This window comes from the organism of the source record quoted next, unplaced genomic scaffold (genome assembly GCF_019419815.1).
Source record: "Pyrus x bretschneideri cultivar Hongxiangsu unplaced genomic scaffold, Pyrus_bretschneideri_v1 Contig15, whole genome shotgun sequence".
NCBI classification, from domain to species: domain Eukaryota; kingdom Viridiplantae; phylum Streptophyta; class Magnoliopsida; order Rosales; family Rosaceae; genus Pyrus; species Pyrus x bretschneideri.
The window spans coordinates 3,078,145-3,092,577 of NW_025999446.1; the positions used below are offsets into that span (position 1 = coordinate 3,078,145).

Sequence of the window (14,433 nt, forward strand, 5' to 3'; positions counted from 1 at the left end):
CCGATTGGACAAGTACTAATTATACAACACCCAAAGGTGATCCTACATTTGTGATGTTTTGTTAGTTGGTATCAGAGCCACTATACTGTGTGGTGCGATGTGTCGATGAGGGCGACGGGCCCCTAAGGGGGTGGATTGTGACATCCCACATCGCTCAGGGAAGTAGATATTCTAAACCTTATATGTATATTCTCATCTCTACCTAGCACGAGGTTTTTTAGGAGTTCACTAGCTTCAGGTTCCGTAGGAACTCCGAAGTTAAACGAGTAGCGCTCGAGAGCAATCCCATGATGGGTGACCCACTGAGAAATTCTTATGTGAGTTCCCAGAAACAAAACCATAAGGCGTGGTCAGGGCCCAAAGTGGACAATATCGTGCTACGGTGAAGTCGAGGCCCGGGATGTGGTGGGGGCTCAGGTCGGGATGTGACAATTAGAAAGACTTATGGAGACATTTCAGCCTCTCCTAGCCATCATTGTGTGGTTCACACAATGCCAGGAATTGATCTCAGAACTTGCCGTATAGAATATAGAAATTTGTCCCCAATTACTGAATCATCCCTAGGTGGTTTAACCTTTTGTTTTAGAAGTGTGGTTAGTGGACTCACCATTTTGCATTGGAGTATGATTTTCTCCCTTCCTATTTCCCTCCCCTTTCTCTCACATATTGTTTTTTGTCTTATTGTCTCTATAAATAAATCAATATAAGATGTTAACGCGACTAAATCGTAACTATTCAAATAGGAGGGGAGAAAGGGAAGAGAGATTAGAAAGGGAGAGAATCCTCCTCCATTTGCATTAGGGGATGTGTCATGCACCTAATTAGACAAATTACAATCATCTTTCTATAATTAGGCCAATCATTACTTAACGGCGGCGGCCCTACCCAAGTAATAAAATTTTCAGCTAACCAAAGCGGTTGTGAAGTGTACGCGCCACCGCACACCAAAACCCGCCAAATCCCGAAAGCTTGCGTGAAAAGTGGTGCTGAGTTACTGATCATATCTGGAAGCAACACCACCGACTTCTCTCATACATTTCACACGCGAATTTTCTAGGGTTTTGGTCAGGAGCCCCAAAATTTGGGGCAATTGAAGAACCTAGGGTTTGCTAATCAGTCCAAGAAGCAAAAACCCAGTTCGTTTCTGATTCGATTGAGCTAGGGTTTCTCGACCTTGGTTCAAAAATGGCGATAATCGGCGACGCGCTTCGCCAGGCGTTCATGCCAAAGCGCGAGTACGAGAGCCTCCGGGAGGAAGACAGGGCGTGGGAGAAGCTCCAGAGACCGCTGTTAATGGCTTCCGTGGCTTTGGTCTGCCTCGTCGTTGTTGTGTGCACGGTTATCAGCTTGAATATTGTGTTTCCGGCCGACCCGACTAAGAGACCGTTCTGCGGCGACCGGAGGCTTAATTCGTTGCCGATGAATGTGAGAGGCGGGGATTCCGATCTGTTTCCCGGAGCTTTTTATCTTACGGATCAGGAGATTGCGGATTACTATTGGATGGTTGTGTTCATTCCCTCCTTGATCATTTTCTTGGCTACTTTCGTGTACCTTGTCGCGGGTAAGGAAGCTGTTAAGCTCTACTTTAGTTGTTTCCAATTTGAAGTTGTTGCTTGAATGCTAATAAATCTAAGAGGGTGGTAGTTAAAATTTTGATTTTTGTGTATTTCATTGATTTGGGTTGTGGAAAGGTGGAAACTTGGTTAACTAAGAGTGCATTAAGATCGAAAATCTTGTAAAAAATGATTATGATTAGTGATTACAAGCCGAAAGACTTGGGGAATCTATAGGTTATATGTTGGATAGTTGTGCAGTCTTGCTATACTTGCTTAGAAAAATTATTAGAAGTACTATAAGGAAATGGCATTTCTAATCGGGGATTTGCTAGCTCGGATAAATCATGGTCTAAGTATGTCTAAATCGTAGGTTATAGTGTTGGCTTGGTGGAATAGATTTATGCTTATACTACCACAAGTTGATAGCTTTATAGAGGATGCAAGATGATTATGGTTCAAAGATGTAAGCATGGGTACATTTTAGTATTTTCTTGTATCAATAAACCCAATCAAAAGGAAAAGGCATCAAACCGAAAATGGGATTTATATGGTTCAGCAAAGGTTGATTCACACCTCGTGGCCAGCTTCATGTATAAGGCATAATCTGCTTATGAAACGTAGAAATGGGTATTAATTGGCTGTGCATATAGCATGGTATAGAATTTGTAGTTGAAAGTACATTTTTCATTGGATATTGTCTCATTATTCTACATGGATGATATCTAACATTTTTCAGTGCAATAGTTTGATTTCGATATGCTAAATGGTTCTCATAGTTTCAATCTGGTTGCAGGAATCATTGTTGCTTATTCTGCTCCAACACGACATGGATGCTTAAGGGTTGTTGAAAATAACTATTGTGCTTCAAAAAGAGGTATCCTCCCTTTCTTTCTCTCACTTTCTCTCTCTGTCAAACTCTGATTTTCCTTTTCTTTAATGATATTTAGTGGGTCAAACTCATTTACAATTTGTTTTTTCATCTTTCACACACGATAGTTTGCCTCAATTGTTCTTGTTAATGTTTCAAAGAATCAAATGAACTACTGTATCCACTATACGTCAGTCACAGGTATCTATTGTTTATCACATTTCAAAATCTTGCTTGGCTGTTTTGAGTTTTTACACCTGGTACTAGTTATATGGAGCTAATTACTCCTAAACAATGAAGTTTTCGATGTGAGTTTAGTGTGGCAGAATAATTTTTTTTTTTTTTTTCGTACTTTGTTTAGTTGCCAATGAGTCAGGGTAAAGAAAATACATGAGGATCTTACATCTATTTAGCAGGCCGGGCAATGCTTTCTTTTGTTGTTTAAAGGTAGATCTAAGTGATTGATTGCATTCCTTAAGATTTTACGCACTTCTTTTTGGGGTGGGCCTTGCCAGAGCAGGCATACAAAAATTGCGGCCTTGGAAGTTCATCTATTTTATCACATCATTTTTCTTTAGGGGTGTGCTATCCACACACCCCATTTTACTTCTCACACACCCCTTGATAATTTCTGTCCGTTGATCTTCTTCAATTCATCGGATCTGATGCTGAAAATTAAAAAGGTGTGTGAAAAGTAAAATAGGGTGTGTGGATATCACACCCCTTTCTTTAATAACACAAAATGCAGCATGTCCTTTTAACCTGTCTTTCGTATCCTGGTATCTTTGGTCAAAAGTTTAGTTGCGCGACAACCTCCAGTGGGGTTTGAACTCTCATTTGTAATCTGTAGGTGGGGTTCGATGTCTATCGATTCTGAATGCCGTCTTTGCTGTCATATTTGGTCTACTTGCATTGTTTCTTGGTTCAAGCCTCCTCACACAAGGAAGCTCCTGCTCTGTGCCCCTTTTCTGGTGCTATGAGGTTGGTTCTTGGGGAATGGTTATTTTATATGGAGGAACCGCCTTTTTTCTAAGAAGGAGAGCAGCGGCAATCCTTGATGAGGGAGATTTTGGTGGTCGAAACCTGGGGCTAGAAATGTTGGAGAATCCTGTAGAAGTTTCACCACAGGTGGAAAGGCCGGTTAACGAAGGGTTTAAAGCATGGATGGGGTCATCACTCCTATCGTCTGATGAAGAAGATGAACCTGGCAGTTATTAAGAACTTTCTTACATACCTCCGTCAACTCTAACATGCAAATGGTGTGGTATTTACGTGAAGCCTTTCAGAACTAAACAGCTTCCCGCAGATTTTTTGACAAATTCAGGAGTGGATAGAGTAGTTTGAAATTCAACGTTGGCTTGTTGAAGATGCCAGCTTTGAAACGGTTCTAGTGATGATGTAACACAGAGTGAAAGCTAATTTTCGGACATAGCTTCATGTTGATTTTGTAACCTTTGTTGCACATGCCCTCTTTGGTAGCCTGTGAATATCTAACCAGATTTCTCTCTCTCTCTCTCTCTCTCTCTCTATAACAACCAAGTTATCACTTTGATTCTCGACTTCTCTTATTCTAGGCAAACACGTTCCGAGTCTTTTTATCAAATTTTCTTTTCAACCTATGTTTTTGGATGTGATGACCTGGTGCACCGTGCATTCGTATCATGCGACAAGTGATGCAGCCAAAAAGTAAGGACTTGTAGCTTCAAGTGACGCGACGGAATTGGAATTTATTTCACATAATTTTTTTGTGCATAACGTCTCCTGATTATTAAAATTTTTAAAATTTTCTATGCAGGACGTGCATATAGATAGTCTGTTGTACGTTACATGTTTAGCCCAAGTAACGCGTAATCAAAGGCCCGAATAAAAAGGCCCAGCCAACTCATAGGCCCCAACAAACCCAATCCAAGCCCAATGAAATGCGTTCGTCAGTTAGTGTTGCCGTTGAACTGAAGAGCGTAAAACCCTAATCTCTCTCTCCTTCTCTCACCGAGCTGTGGCTGAGCGGCACATTCCCTTCTCGGCTCTCTCGACATTTGAATTCCCAACAGCAACCACCGCCAATCGACCATGGCCGCATACGACTACGACGACGCAGGCACCTACGACGAGACATCGGCGACGCAGCGCCAACCGTCGTCCGGAGCCCCGCCGTCTTCCGACCTCGGTTACGACCCCAACTTCGTCCCCGACTCCGTCAAATCCTTTGTCGTCCACCTCTACCGCTACATCCGCGAGAAGAATGTCTACGAGATCCACCAGATGTACGAGACCTCCTTCCAGACCCTCTCCGATCGCCTCTTCAAGGACACCCCCTGGCCATCCGTCGATGCCGTCGCCGACTACGTCGACAACGACCACGTATTCTGCCTCCTCTACCGCGAGATGTGGTTCCGCCACCTCTACGCCCGCCTGTCCCCGACGCTGAAGCAGCGAATCGACTCCTGGGACAATTACTGCAGCCTCTTCCAGGTCGTCCTCCACGGCGTCGTTAATATGCAGCTGCCGAACCAGTGGCTTTGGGACATGGTCGATGAGTTCGTCTACCAGTTCCAGAGCTTCTGTCAGTACAGGGCTAAGATGAAGAACAAGAACGAGCAGGAGATTGCTCTTCTCAGGCAATTTGATCAAGTAATCATCGCTTCCAAATTTCAATTTCAGAAATTTTGAAACCCTAAACCCTCATTTGTGTTCTCAACTTCTCAATGTTGATTTTGTTGCAGGCTTGGAATGTGTATGGTGTGCTCAATTTCTTGCAAGCTCTGGTTGAGAAGTCGATGATCATTCAGATTCTCGAGCAAGAGAAGGAAGGGCTCGAGCAGTTTACTGCCAATGATGGGTATGATTATAATGGTGGCAGTAATGTGTTGAAGGTGTTGGGGTATTTCAGCATGGTGGGTTTGCTTCGAGTTCATTGTCTTTTGGGCGATTATCATACTGGTCTGAAATGCTTGCAGCCCATCGACATTACCCAACAAGGTGTTTTCACCACTGTTATTGGAAGCCACATTACCACCATTTATCATTATGGTTTCGCCAATCTTATGTTGCGGAGGTACATTGTTCATTGTGTTTTGATCTTGTTTTCGCTTTAGATGTGTACGTGCATCAAACGTTGTTTAGGGAGCCTTAGGAGTATTGTTGGTTTTGTTGCAGGTACGTGGAGGCGATTCGTGAATTCAATAAGATTCTGTTGTACATCTACAAGACCAAGCAGTTCCATCAGAAATCTCCTCAGTATGAGCAGATACTAAAGAAGAATGAGCAGATGTATGCCCTGTTGGCAATTGCTCTTTCACTATGTCCCCAAGTGAAGCTTGTTGAGGAAACTGTGAACTCTCAGTTGCGCGAGAAGTATGGTGAGAAGATGAACAGAATGCAAAGATATGATGATGAAGCATTTGCTATTTATGATGAGCTCTTCTCCTATGCATGCCCTAAGTTCATTACCCCATCTCCTCCAAGTTTTGAGGAGCCCCTTGTTAATTACAACCAGGTATGAACCCCAACTAGGTAAACTGAAATAAGTGGTTTAAAAGAATTTCAATTCAGAAAGCAGTGGTATAACTTTCTGCAATGGTATAGCAGAAGCCAGCTTCCAGGACAAAAAATATATAGTTCCCACATAAATTTTACTAATTTAGTACCTTCCATATATGATACGATGAATATTCGAGGACATAGAGTTGTAATTATCTGTTGCTGAGAGTTTCATGCATTTTACACGATTTGATGATTGGCTTGATACATGCATAGTATCAGTTCATGAGATATTTGAAACAAACACTTCAGCAATAAGAAAATTTCATAGACTTTCTTTGCACCATACTATAGGAAAATTGAACACCGTCTCGAGTCACTCTGTGTGTTATAACTTATAATGTAAAAACAGTTGTGGAAGGAAAGCTAATGAAAATCTTACTTTTGTATTGGGAAAATGTCGTTGTGTTAAATTCTCTATTTGGGGAATTATATTATGTGAATGAATTTTCCGGCACGTGTGCTTGATTAATCAAATTCCATTTTAACCATTGCAGGATGCTTATAGACTTCAATTGAAACTGTTCCTTTATGAAGTGAAGCAGCAACAGTTATTATCAGGCGTCAGGACCTTCTTAAAAGTCTATTCATCCATCTCCGTTGGAAAGCTTGCAAGCTACATGGAAGTGGATGAAGCCAAGTTGAGGTACTTAATGAGGATAGTCTAGTAGTTATGTTGCCTAAAATTCTTCTTTTGGATTCTTTGCTAATGTTTTGTGATTCTGTCTTGTAGGACTATCTTGTTGACGTACAAGCACAAGACACATTCCGTTGATACTGAGGGAAAAGTTATTTCCAATGCTGATGTGGACTTCTATATTGACGATGTATGTTTTCTTCTATTACCTTCTATTTTTGTTAGTGGAAAACTGATCTAAGGCCAATTCAAAGGTCCAAGGGCATCTTTGTGATTTGACCTTTTGTAAGAAACTAGAACTCCTTCAGCACTTGGTTCATGGGACTTTCTTCGAGGTGATTATAAACCTGCCTCAAAAGATCTAAAACAATCTTAGCTCAAGCAAACATGTAATTTCTGTAATTAGTTTGACCTAACTATGTAATTTAGTGCCCCGAAAGGCAAAGCAAAAAGAGTGGGTGCTTGTCATTGGAAATGGGTTCAGTTGTTCTGAATCTTCTGATATGCCCTTCTCTTACACTTGGTGACCTGCCTTCAATGATGATTTATTTACTGGGAAATTGTTAGCCTTATCAAGTGTAAATTGGGCTAGAGTTAATCTAATAAGCTTAACATGCAAGAACTTTAAAGTTATATGGTTCAATCACTGTTTTGGAACATGGTAATTGATGACACATACGTTTTATTCATTTAATAGTTCTAATCTACCGCAGGACTTGATATCTGTCGTCGAATCAAAACCAGCAAAACGATACGGTGATTACTTCTTGCGGCAGGTCGTGAAGGTATGCAGAACTCATTGTTTTCCCATCTTATTTACCAACATTAGGGAAATGCTTAGTTAATCTCTTTTTTAAATATCTTGAACTTTTTTTGTCGCAGCTTGAAGGTGTGATCAATGATATGGACAGGGTAAAGCTTGATTGATTCAGCCATCACTTTTTCAGTTTACCTTCCTTTCCCGCAATTTTCGCTTGCTTAGATTTTTCGACAATGATGTCTTGAGATGTTTTTTCTTCATCTTTCGAATTACCTATATGTCTCATGTTCTGCTACTTTGAATTGGCGGACGTGGTTTTTAACTCTTCAAATTATAATTTTCACCTGTTGTGCCTATCTACTCAAAATTGCTAGCATTGAATTTTTGCAAGTATTTTTTTCCTTGAATGAGACATTAACAGTGTAAGTATAGAGAGTCGGGGTCGCTTTGAATATGCCATGGATTATTTACCTGTGTTACTTATTTTATGAAACTCGTCAAAAGAACCAAGTCTTACTCTATTTTCGCCCTCATCGCGTGTTGCTTTTCGCTTATGTTCCTTTGTTGTATAACACCTTGTGTAGTCGTGTCATTCTTCCATGTATGAACTTGGATTCACTTCACAGTGTTTGCAATGGTCGGTTTTTTTATTTTTATTTTTAACAAACGATATTATTCACACTAAGTAGATGATGAGTGGGTTCAGCCTCCGCAACGGTCAATTTTGGAGTCGTACTCATCTTTGAAGGTTTAGGCATGAATTATACATCGGTTTGAGGTTGGAGAGATAAACCCAATCTTCGTGCACTAAATGCGATTAGGCCCCCACATGTGGTCACTCACGCTAATTGACTTGGGGGAACGCGACAATTTACGACAGCACCAATTACGTTGATTTCCCTGTCGTTTTTTTCATTCTTCTATGTCAATTCTCCATGTCTTTTTCTTGGTACCATTTTTCATTCGGCAAGTATAAAACTTTTTGCCCCACTTATTTGTTGTTTGTCCTTCTAATTGATTTGATATTGTATCTTCAGCAACGGATTTATAACTCATTTAGTTTTTTTTTCTTTTTCTTTTTTGTTTGTTTGTTTTTGTGAAATGATAGATTTGTTAGATTAGGGAGCTAACGAAGTTTGAATACCGTGTTGTGGTGTAAGGGCAACACTCATCTCTACCATTGTGATAGAGAGCTACTATTAACATTTGCACCTGCATTTTTCTGTGTGACTCCACTCTTATCCTATATCATTTGTTTCGAAAAGAGAATAATGTATAGAGCAATAATCTTCTACTTCATAAAATGCATGATTGTATTTTTAGAGTGTCAATAATAGCTCAAAAAAAAAAAAAATTCGTTTCGTACTGAACATCTATTGTTTCACTAAGCAAATAGAATTTGAAAAAGAGTCAAATTTGGTGTTGTTGTATGTGCAATTGCAAGGTGTGGTTTTCAAAATTTGTAGTCGTTGAGAGAGAATTTATGGATCAATAAAAAAATATAAAACAATTTAGTCAGCTTTTGAAAATCATCTAGTTTAAAATGGATAAAGAGAACTGAAGGTTTTTTAAAGATATTTTTTATCGATTTTTTGTCACTTCATGTTTTTGGTATAATATTGACACGATGATTGACATTAAATTAAGAAAGAATAAAAAATCCATAAAAAATCTCATTTTTAAGAAAGTGTTCTTAACATTTCGCATGAATAAAATTAATATTGACTATTTTTTTGAACCGAAGTACCAAAGTGGCCAAAATAGAAGAATTAACCGGTCAAGATTTAGTCAAATTTTATATTGTGTACTTAATTTACTTTTAATTAAACAATTATAAGTCCTTAGGACAGATTTGGTGGACATTTTATGGACACGAAGGCTGCGTCTTGAGTGTTTCCTCGTACTTGGTTGAATGTTAGGTGTGCGGTTTCAACTTGGACATAGATGAGTGTGCTGTTCATCTAACATTCAACTTGGATATGTTTTTATCCTAAAAATTTACTTAATTAACAACTGGTATTGATAGAAGTGTGTGATAACTATTTTGAATAACTAATAATAATTTTTTTTTACTTGCGGGTCAATCATTTCATCGAAGACTTACATACAAGAGGGACTCTAGTGCGGCGGTATTTCAATCAATTAGACACTGTCATGTTTTATTGAGATAAACTCAAACACATTGTGAGTCGGATTCTGTTTTTATTGTTGGAGAATAGAGCCTTACATAGAAATACAACAAAATAATTGGGAATTCCACACCTAATATCATCAATGCCTTTTGTGATACCAGTGATGTAGGTGGTGGATCATGTTGATCTTAAAATGTTTGACACCTACGATGAAATCACAAATCAATCACGCACTGTCACATTAAAATGTTAACTAAATTGAGGACCACCACAATTTGTAAGTTTCTCTCCATTTTATGACATGTGAGTTGGGAATGTTGCCCAACCCCCTAACAAGATAACCAATTCCCACATGCACAACCTCCAGGCAGTCACCAAACCCCATCCCAGCAACTCTCCTTCAAGGGCTTCAACCCCCATGGCTTTTGCTCAAGAAGAATGAAAGTTTGAATATTATATAATTGTTGTTTGTCCTGAGATATATATGTAATTGCTAAGTAGCTAGAAATAAATGTGGGTCTGGTAAATAGTACCGCTGACTGAGAGAAAAATGGTAGGCAGTGCAAGGCTTTGCTTGCACAACTCCATGAGAGCTTTGAATTTATTTGTCAACGTTTGTGGAGTTGGAGTCATCATCTACTCCCTTTGGCTCATCAAGAAATGGCAAGTTGGAGTCTCTGAGCTCCCTCCCGTCTCGCATGTCCCAAAGCCATGGTAAAAAAGTTCATATTTCTGCTCTTTATCTTTCTATGGTACTGCGTTTATCCTCGCATCCAAGGTTCTCTGTTCAAATCTCTCGTTCTTGAATATCGCTTGTATCGAAGAAAACAAAAAGCGTTTTTGTTATATCGTGTGATAGACTGATAGGCAGAGGCAATCTGCAGTTTTTTCTTTAATTTTGTTATATTTTTCTTTTGTTAGAAAATCATCGGTTGCAATTTTGTTTGACAGGTTTATCTATACATGTTTAGGTATAGGAATTGCTGTCTGCCTGAGCACGCTTTGCGGTCATATGGTTGCCAATTCCATCAGCAGTTTTACTCTCTTCATTGTATCCTTTCTGGTGATTACAACTTTTCTATTAATTTTCGGCTTCAAATCTTTGTTATAATGTCCAAAAAAAGCTTGGACGGTGATTTTCGCACTCATTTTAACCTCCTGCGCTCCTCCCTTCGAGTGCAAAATGAGTGTCAGAATCGCAATCCAAAAGTTTCCGTCCTTTTTTTCTTGAACTTTTTACCAGGTTTAGCAATACCAATAATTTTTTAGGAGCCTATGCTCTTTGCAATTTGAATCTAGTTTATGAATGTTTACACAAATTTCATCGATCTGGTTTGTCCTTAACCAGTTCTAATTAGTACATAATCTCCATCTTCTGTCTTCTTTGCCTCGAAGTTGGAGTGATTATCAACATTTTCTATAGGATGGACTGGGAAGTGGTATGCCTTCCTGCACTTGTGCTTTTTATGTGCTGCATTCAGTCATTAACTTAAAATCACTTTTTAAAGAAGTTGCTTTTTTGACAGCAATTTGCAAAGTACATTGATGAGGATCACACCGTGTTCAAAAACTTCTTGACGTTTCATCTAAACATCTGCCGCCTCATTGCAATTATCATCTTGATACCACAGGTAAAAAAGAAAATAAAAAAAACCCTCTCTTTTTACTCAACTTCGAAAATTGTCTGAATCGTTAGATCAATATAACTCTATTGACCTAACGGTTCAAACAATGTCGGTAAGACAAAATTTCCAATGACTCTTAGCTAACGCAAGTTCATTTTGCAGATCAAAGCTATTGTGCTAGCGATCATTCTTTGGGCCATTGGTTCCGAGCCGAGGGCGGATCAATGCAACTATTCTGATGTCACAAACTTCAGATATTCGTTTCTGGCAGCGCCTACACAATCTTTACTAGATATATGGCGACATGGATTCCGAAACTATGAAGTTTCGTCAAGAGAATTCGAAAACCCGCCACGCCCGAGTTTTGTTTCAAATGTACAGAGATTTTTCAGAATGCATTTTCACAGAAGAGTCACTCTTAGTTAGGGAAGAAGTATATAAGTTTTGGGTTTAGGGTTCCCCTGCATTTTTTGTATGTTGGTGAAAGGGGAAGTTTGGGAGAGGTTGAAAAGTAGCATAGGAGATAGAATGAAATGGATTAATTTTACAGAAACTAGTAATTCTCTCCAAAATTAATTACTTGAAAAGCATTTGTTTACATTGTTCATGTTAAAACCAATCAAACGTTAAGCATATATTATACAACAATTTGCACAGTTTTATTACAAATGGTAAAACTCAACAACAAACACAATATATATTAAACATAAACACTTAGTGTAATTATATATAGAAACTCAAATCACTGACTTGTTCTTTGACGATAGAGGCTTGCAGAGCAATCTCCTAAGACAGAAACTCGTCCCTACACTTGTGCAGCAGTTCGTTGGACGTCTATCTTGCAGGATACAACTATCTAATCCAAGTTCTTGCACTCGAACTTGGATTCTTTGCGAATTGGTTGTGTGGTTCTCAGCGAAATATGAAGGAATGAATCTGGAAAACTTAATTCTGGTTTCTGAGTTTTATTGCCATATATATAATGGCATCAGTTGAACTTCTCCAACCGTTCATTCTTATCAAGTTTTTGTAAAAAGAAAACTGAATGCAACCTTTCACAAAAACTGATCATAACTGTCAAAAACCGAATCCAAAAAAATCAAAAACGTAACTTGTGTTTTTCGTCCATCCGAGCCCAAGAGCCCCAAGGCCCAAGGCCCATCTTTGACATTTAATATATACACCCAAACTCTCCAATTCTAAGGCCCAAGGTCCATGGCTTTGGCCCAATTCTTTTCAAACTATAAGTGAGTGAACTCACTTATAAAGACTTAATGAGAAACATGTTTGGGCGATGTGGGACTCCAAGTCCCACAGAAAACACAGTTCCAACAATACCCCACATTTTCTATTCAAACTTTAGCAATACCCCACATTTGAATTGAAAATAAGATACTAGTGACATTAGTAATGTACTTCCAGAGAACTTAGATATGATACGCATCGGGATAGGTGTCTTTTGGACTTGAACCTTCTCTAGTGAGTACTTACCGGTTTTACCTAATGAAGCAGTGAATTTTCTATCTTGAACTGATCATTCTTTGTAGTAAAATCGAAACAATAAGTATCACACATATCACATCTTGACACACGTCAATTCATACGGTTGTGTTCATTTTGGTCCTGAACATATCCTGGTTTCATGAGACCTTTAGAGAATTGTAGCCATACCAATTCTCAAAGATGCGACCCCACATCAATCTCATATAGGTAATGCTAATGAAGAATATCCTGTTCTATTCATCTTAATCATAAGATATTAGCATTATTAAGAATAGTTATTCACCCTTTTCGTCTAACAGGCAACACACTGTTTTCCATCATAAGAATGAGTAAAGATTGTGTTGTTTACTTTGAGTTTTCCTCAACTAGTTTGCCTATTGAACCTAGACCATGGGATCTCCAATTAGCTAGGTTAGGTTTCCGTCAAGTTATAACTCATTGAGTTGGCTTTAAACCCATTCCCCTCGATGTAAATGCCACTTGATCCTTGGATAGGCCTTTTGTCAAAGGATCGGCAATATTCTCCTTAGATTTAATATAATCAATGGAAATAGTTCCATTCTTGAGTAATTGTCTAATGGTTTTATGTCGTCGCCTTATATGTCTCGACTTCCCATTATATTCAGCGTTTTTGGCTCGACCTTGTGCAGCCATGCTGTCACAATGTATACATATTGCAGTCACAGGCTTGGGCCAGAATGGAATATCTTCCAGAAAATGTTTAAGCCATTCAGCTTCATCAGCAGCTGTATCTAAAGCTATAAACTCTGATTCCATTGTCGAACGTGCTATACATGTTTGCTTGGATGATTTCCATGACACAGCTGCTCCACCAAGTGTAAATACATATCCACTTGTGGATTTACTGTCTGTGCTCCCTGAAATCCAATTTGCATCACTATATCCTTCTAATACTGGGGGATATTGAGTGTAATGCAAACCATAGTTTAGTGTATGCTTTAAATATCTTAATACCCTTATTAAAGCATTCCAATGATCTCTTCCAGGATTACTTGAATACCTACTTAGTCGGCTTATTGAATAAGCAAGATCAGGTCTTGTACAATTCATAATGTACATCAAGCAACCTATAACTTGGGTATACTCCAATTGAGATACGCTATCTTCTTCGTTTTTAGTAAGTTTATGAATGGGATCAAAAGGAGTTACTGCAGGTTTACAATCATAATGTCCAAACCTTCTTAGAACCTTTTCCACATAATGTGATTGAGTTAGGACATATCCATCTGGATTCCTTAGAATTCGAACTCCAAGAATCACATCAGCTAATCCCATATCTTTCATGTCAAAACTGGAATTTAGCATTTTCTTTGTGGAGTTAATCACATCTTTGTTTGTTCCCATTATAAGCATGTCATCAACATATAGACATACAATAACACAAGCATTTTTCGTTTTCTTAACATAAATGCATTTATCACTTTCATTGATTACAAATCCATTCGTAATCATATTATGATCAAATTTTTCATGCCATTGCTTAGGCGCTTGTTTGAGTCCATATAATGATTTAATCAACTTACAAACTTTCTTTTCTTGACCCTTGACAATGAAACCTTCAGGTTGATCCATATATATTTCTTCGTCTAATTCACCATTTAGAAATGCAGTCTTGACATCCATTTGATGTATCTCAAGATTGTACACAGACGCTATAGCTATTAATAACCTTATAGATGTTATTCTAGCTACTGGTGAATAAGTGTCAAAATAGTCAAGTCCTTCTTTTTGACGATACCCTTTGGCAACTAAACGAGCCTTATACTTGTCTATGGTACCATCCGGTCTCAA

At 38.6% G+C, this 14,433-nt stretch overlaps 3 protein-coding genes across 3 annotated transcripts; all 3 read left to right on the plus strand.

Annotated features, from left to right (window-relative positions):
- Positions 1-867: 867 nt before the first annotated feature.
- LOC125475522 lies at positions 868-3,933 on the plus strand. Its single transcript, XM_048580339.1, has 3 exons — positions 868-1,561; positions 2,350-2,430; positions 3,275-3,933. The coding sequence occupies exons 1-3, from the start codon at positions 1,186-1,188 to the stop codon at positions 3,640-3,642; spliced, it is 825 nt and encodes a 274-aa protein (XP_048436296.1). The 5' UTR covers positions 868-1,185; the 3' UTR covers positions 3,643-3,933.
- A 561-nt stretch (positions 3,934-4,494) lies between these two features.
- Positions 4,495-7,894, plus strand: LOC125475521 (eukaryotic translation initiation factor 3 subunit L-like). The gene is made up of 7 exons (XM_048580338.1): positions 4,495-5,055; positions 5,148-5,479; positions 5,581-5,920; positions 6,462-6,610; positions 6,698-6,791; positions 7,315-7,386; positions 7,484-7,894. Exons 1-7 carry the CDS (start codon positions 4,495-4,497, stop codon positions 7,526-7,528), a joined length of 1,593 nt encoding a protein of 530 aa, XP_048436295.1. The 3' UTR covers positions 7,529-7,894.
- A 1,913-nt stretch (positions 7,895-9,807) lies between these two features.
- Positions 9,808-11,716, plus strand: LOC125475523 (tetraspanin-19-like). Its single transcript, XM_048580340.1, has 5 exons — positions 9,808-10,207; positions 10,445-10,544; positions 10,852-10,932; positions 11,020-11,124; positions 11,281-11,716. The coding sequence occupies exons 1-5, from the start codon at positions 10,044-10,046 to the stop codon at positions 11,542-11,544; spliced, it is 714 nt and encodes a 237-aa protein (XP_048436297.1). The 5' UTR covers positions 9,808-10,043; the 3' UTR covers positions 11,545-11,716.
- Positions 11,717-14,433: the final 2,717 nt, after the last annotated feature.

Bases quoted from the DNA above. Each gene is read 5' to 3' on its own strand.
- LOC125475522 (XM_048580339.1), top strand. From the start codon at position 1,186: ATGGCGATAATCGGCGACGCGCTTCGCCAGGCGTTCATGCCAAAGCGC. The intron at 1,562-2,349 runs GTAAGGAAGCTG...ATCTGGTTGCAG, and splicing joins TTTCGTGTACCTTGTCGCGG to GAATCATTGTTGCTTATTCT. The intron at 2,431-3,274 runs GTATCCTCCCTT...TGTAATCTGTAG, and splicing joins CTATTGTGCTTCAAAAAGAG to GTGGGGTTCGATGTCTATCG.
- LOC125475521 (XM_048580338.1), top strand. From the start codon at position 4,495: ATGGCCGCATACGACTACGACGACGCAGGCACCTACGACGAGACATCG. The intron at 5,480-5,580 runs GTACATTGTTCA...GTTTTGTTGCAG, and splicing joins GCCAATCTTATGTTGCGGAG to GTACGTGGAGGCGATTCGTG. The intron at 5,921-6,461 runs GTATGAACCCCA...TAACCATTGCAG, and splicing joins CCCTTGTTAATTACAACCAG to GATGCTTATAGACTTCAATT.
- LOC125475523 (XM_048580340.1), top strand. From the start codon at position 10,044: ATGGTAGGCAGTGCAAGGCTTTGCTTGCACAACTCCATGAGAGCTTTG. The intron at 10,208-10,444 runs GTAAAAAAGTTC...TTTGTTTGACAG, and splicing joins TCGCATGTCCCAAAGCCATG to GTTTATCTATACATGTTTAG. The intron at 10,545-10,851 runs GTATCCTTTCTG...AGTTCTAATTAG, and splicing joins GCAGTTTTACTCTCTTCATT to TACATAATCTCCATCTTCTG.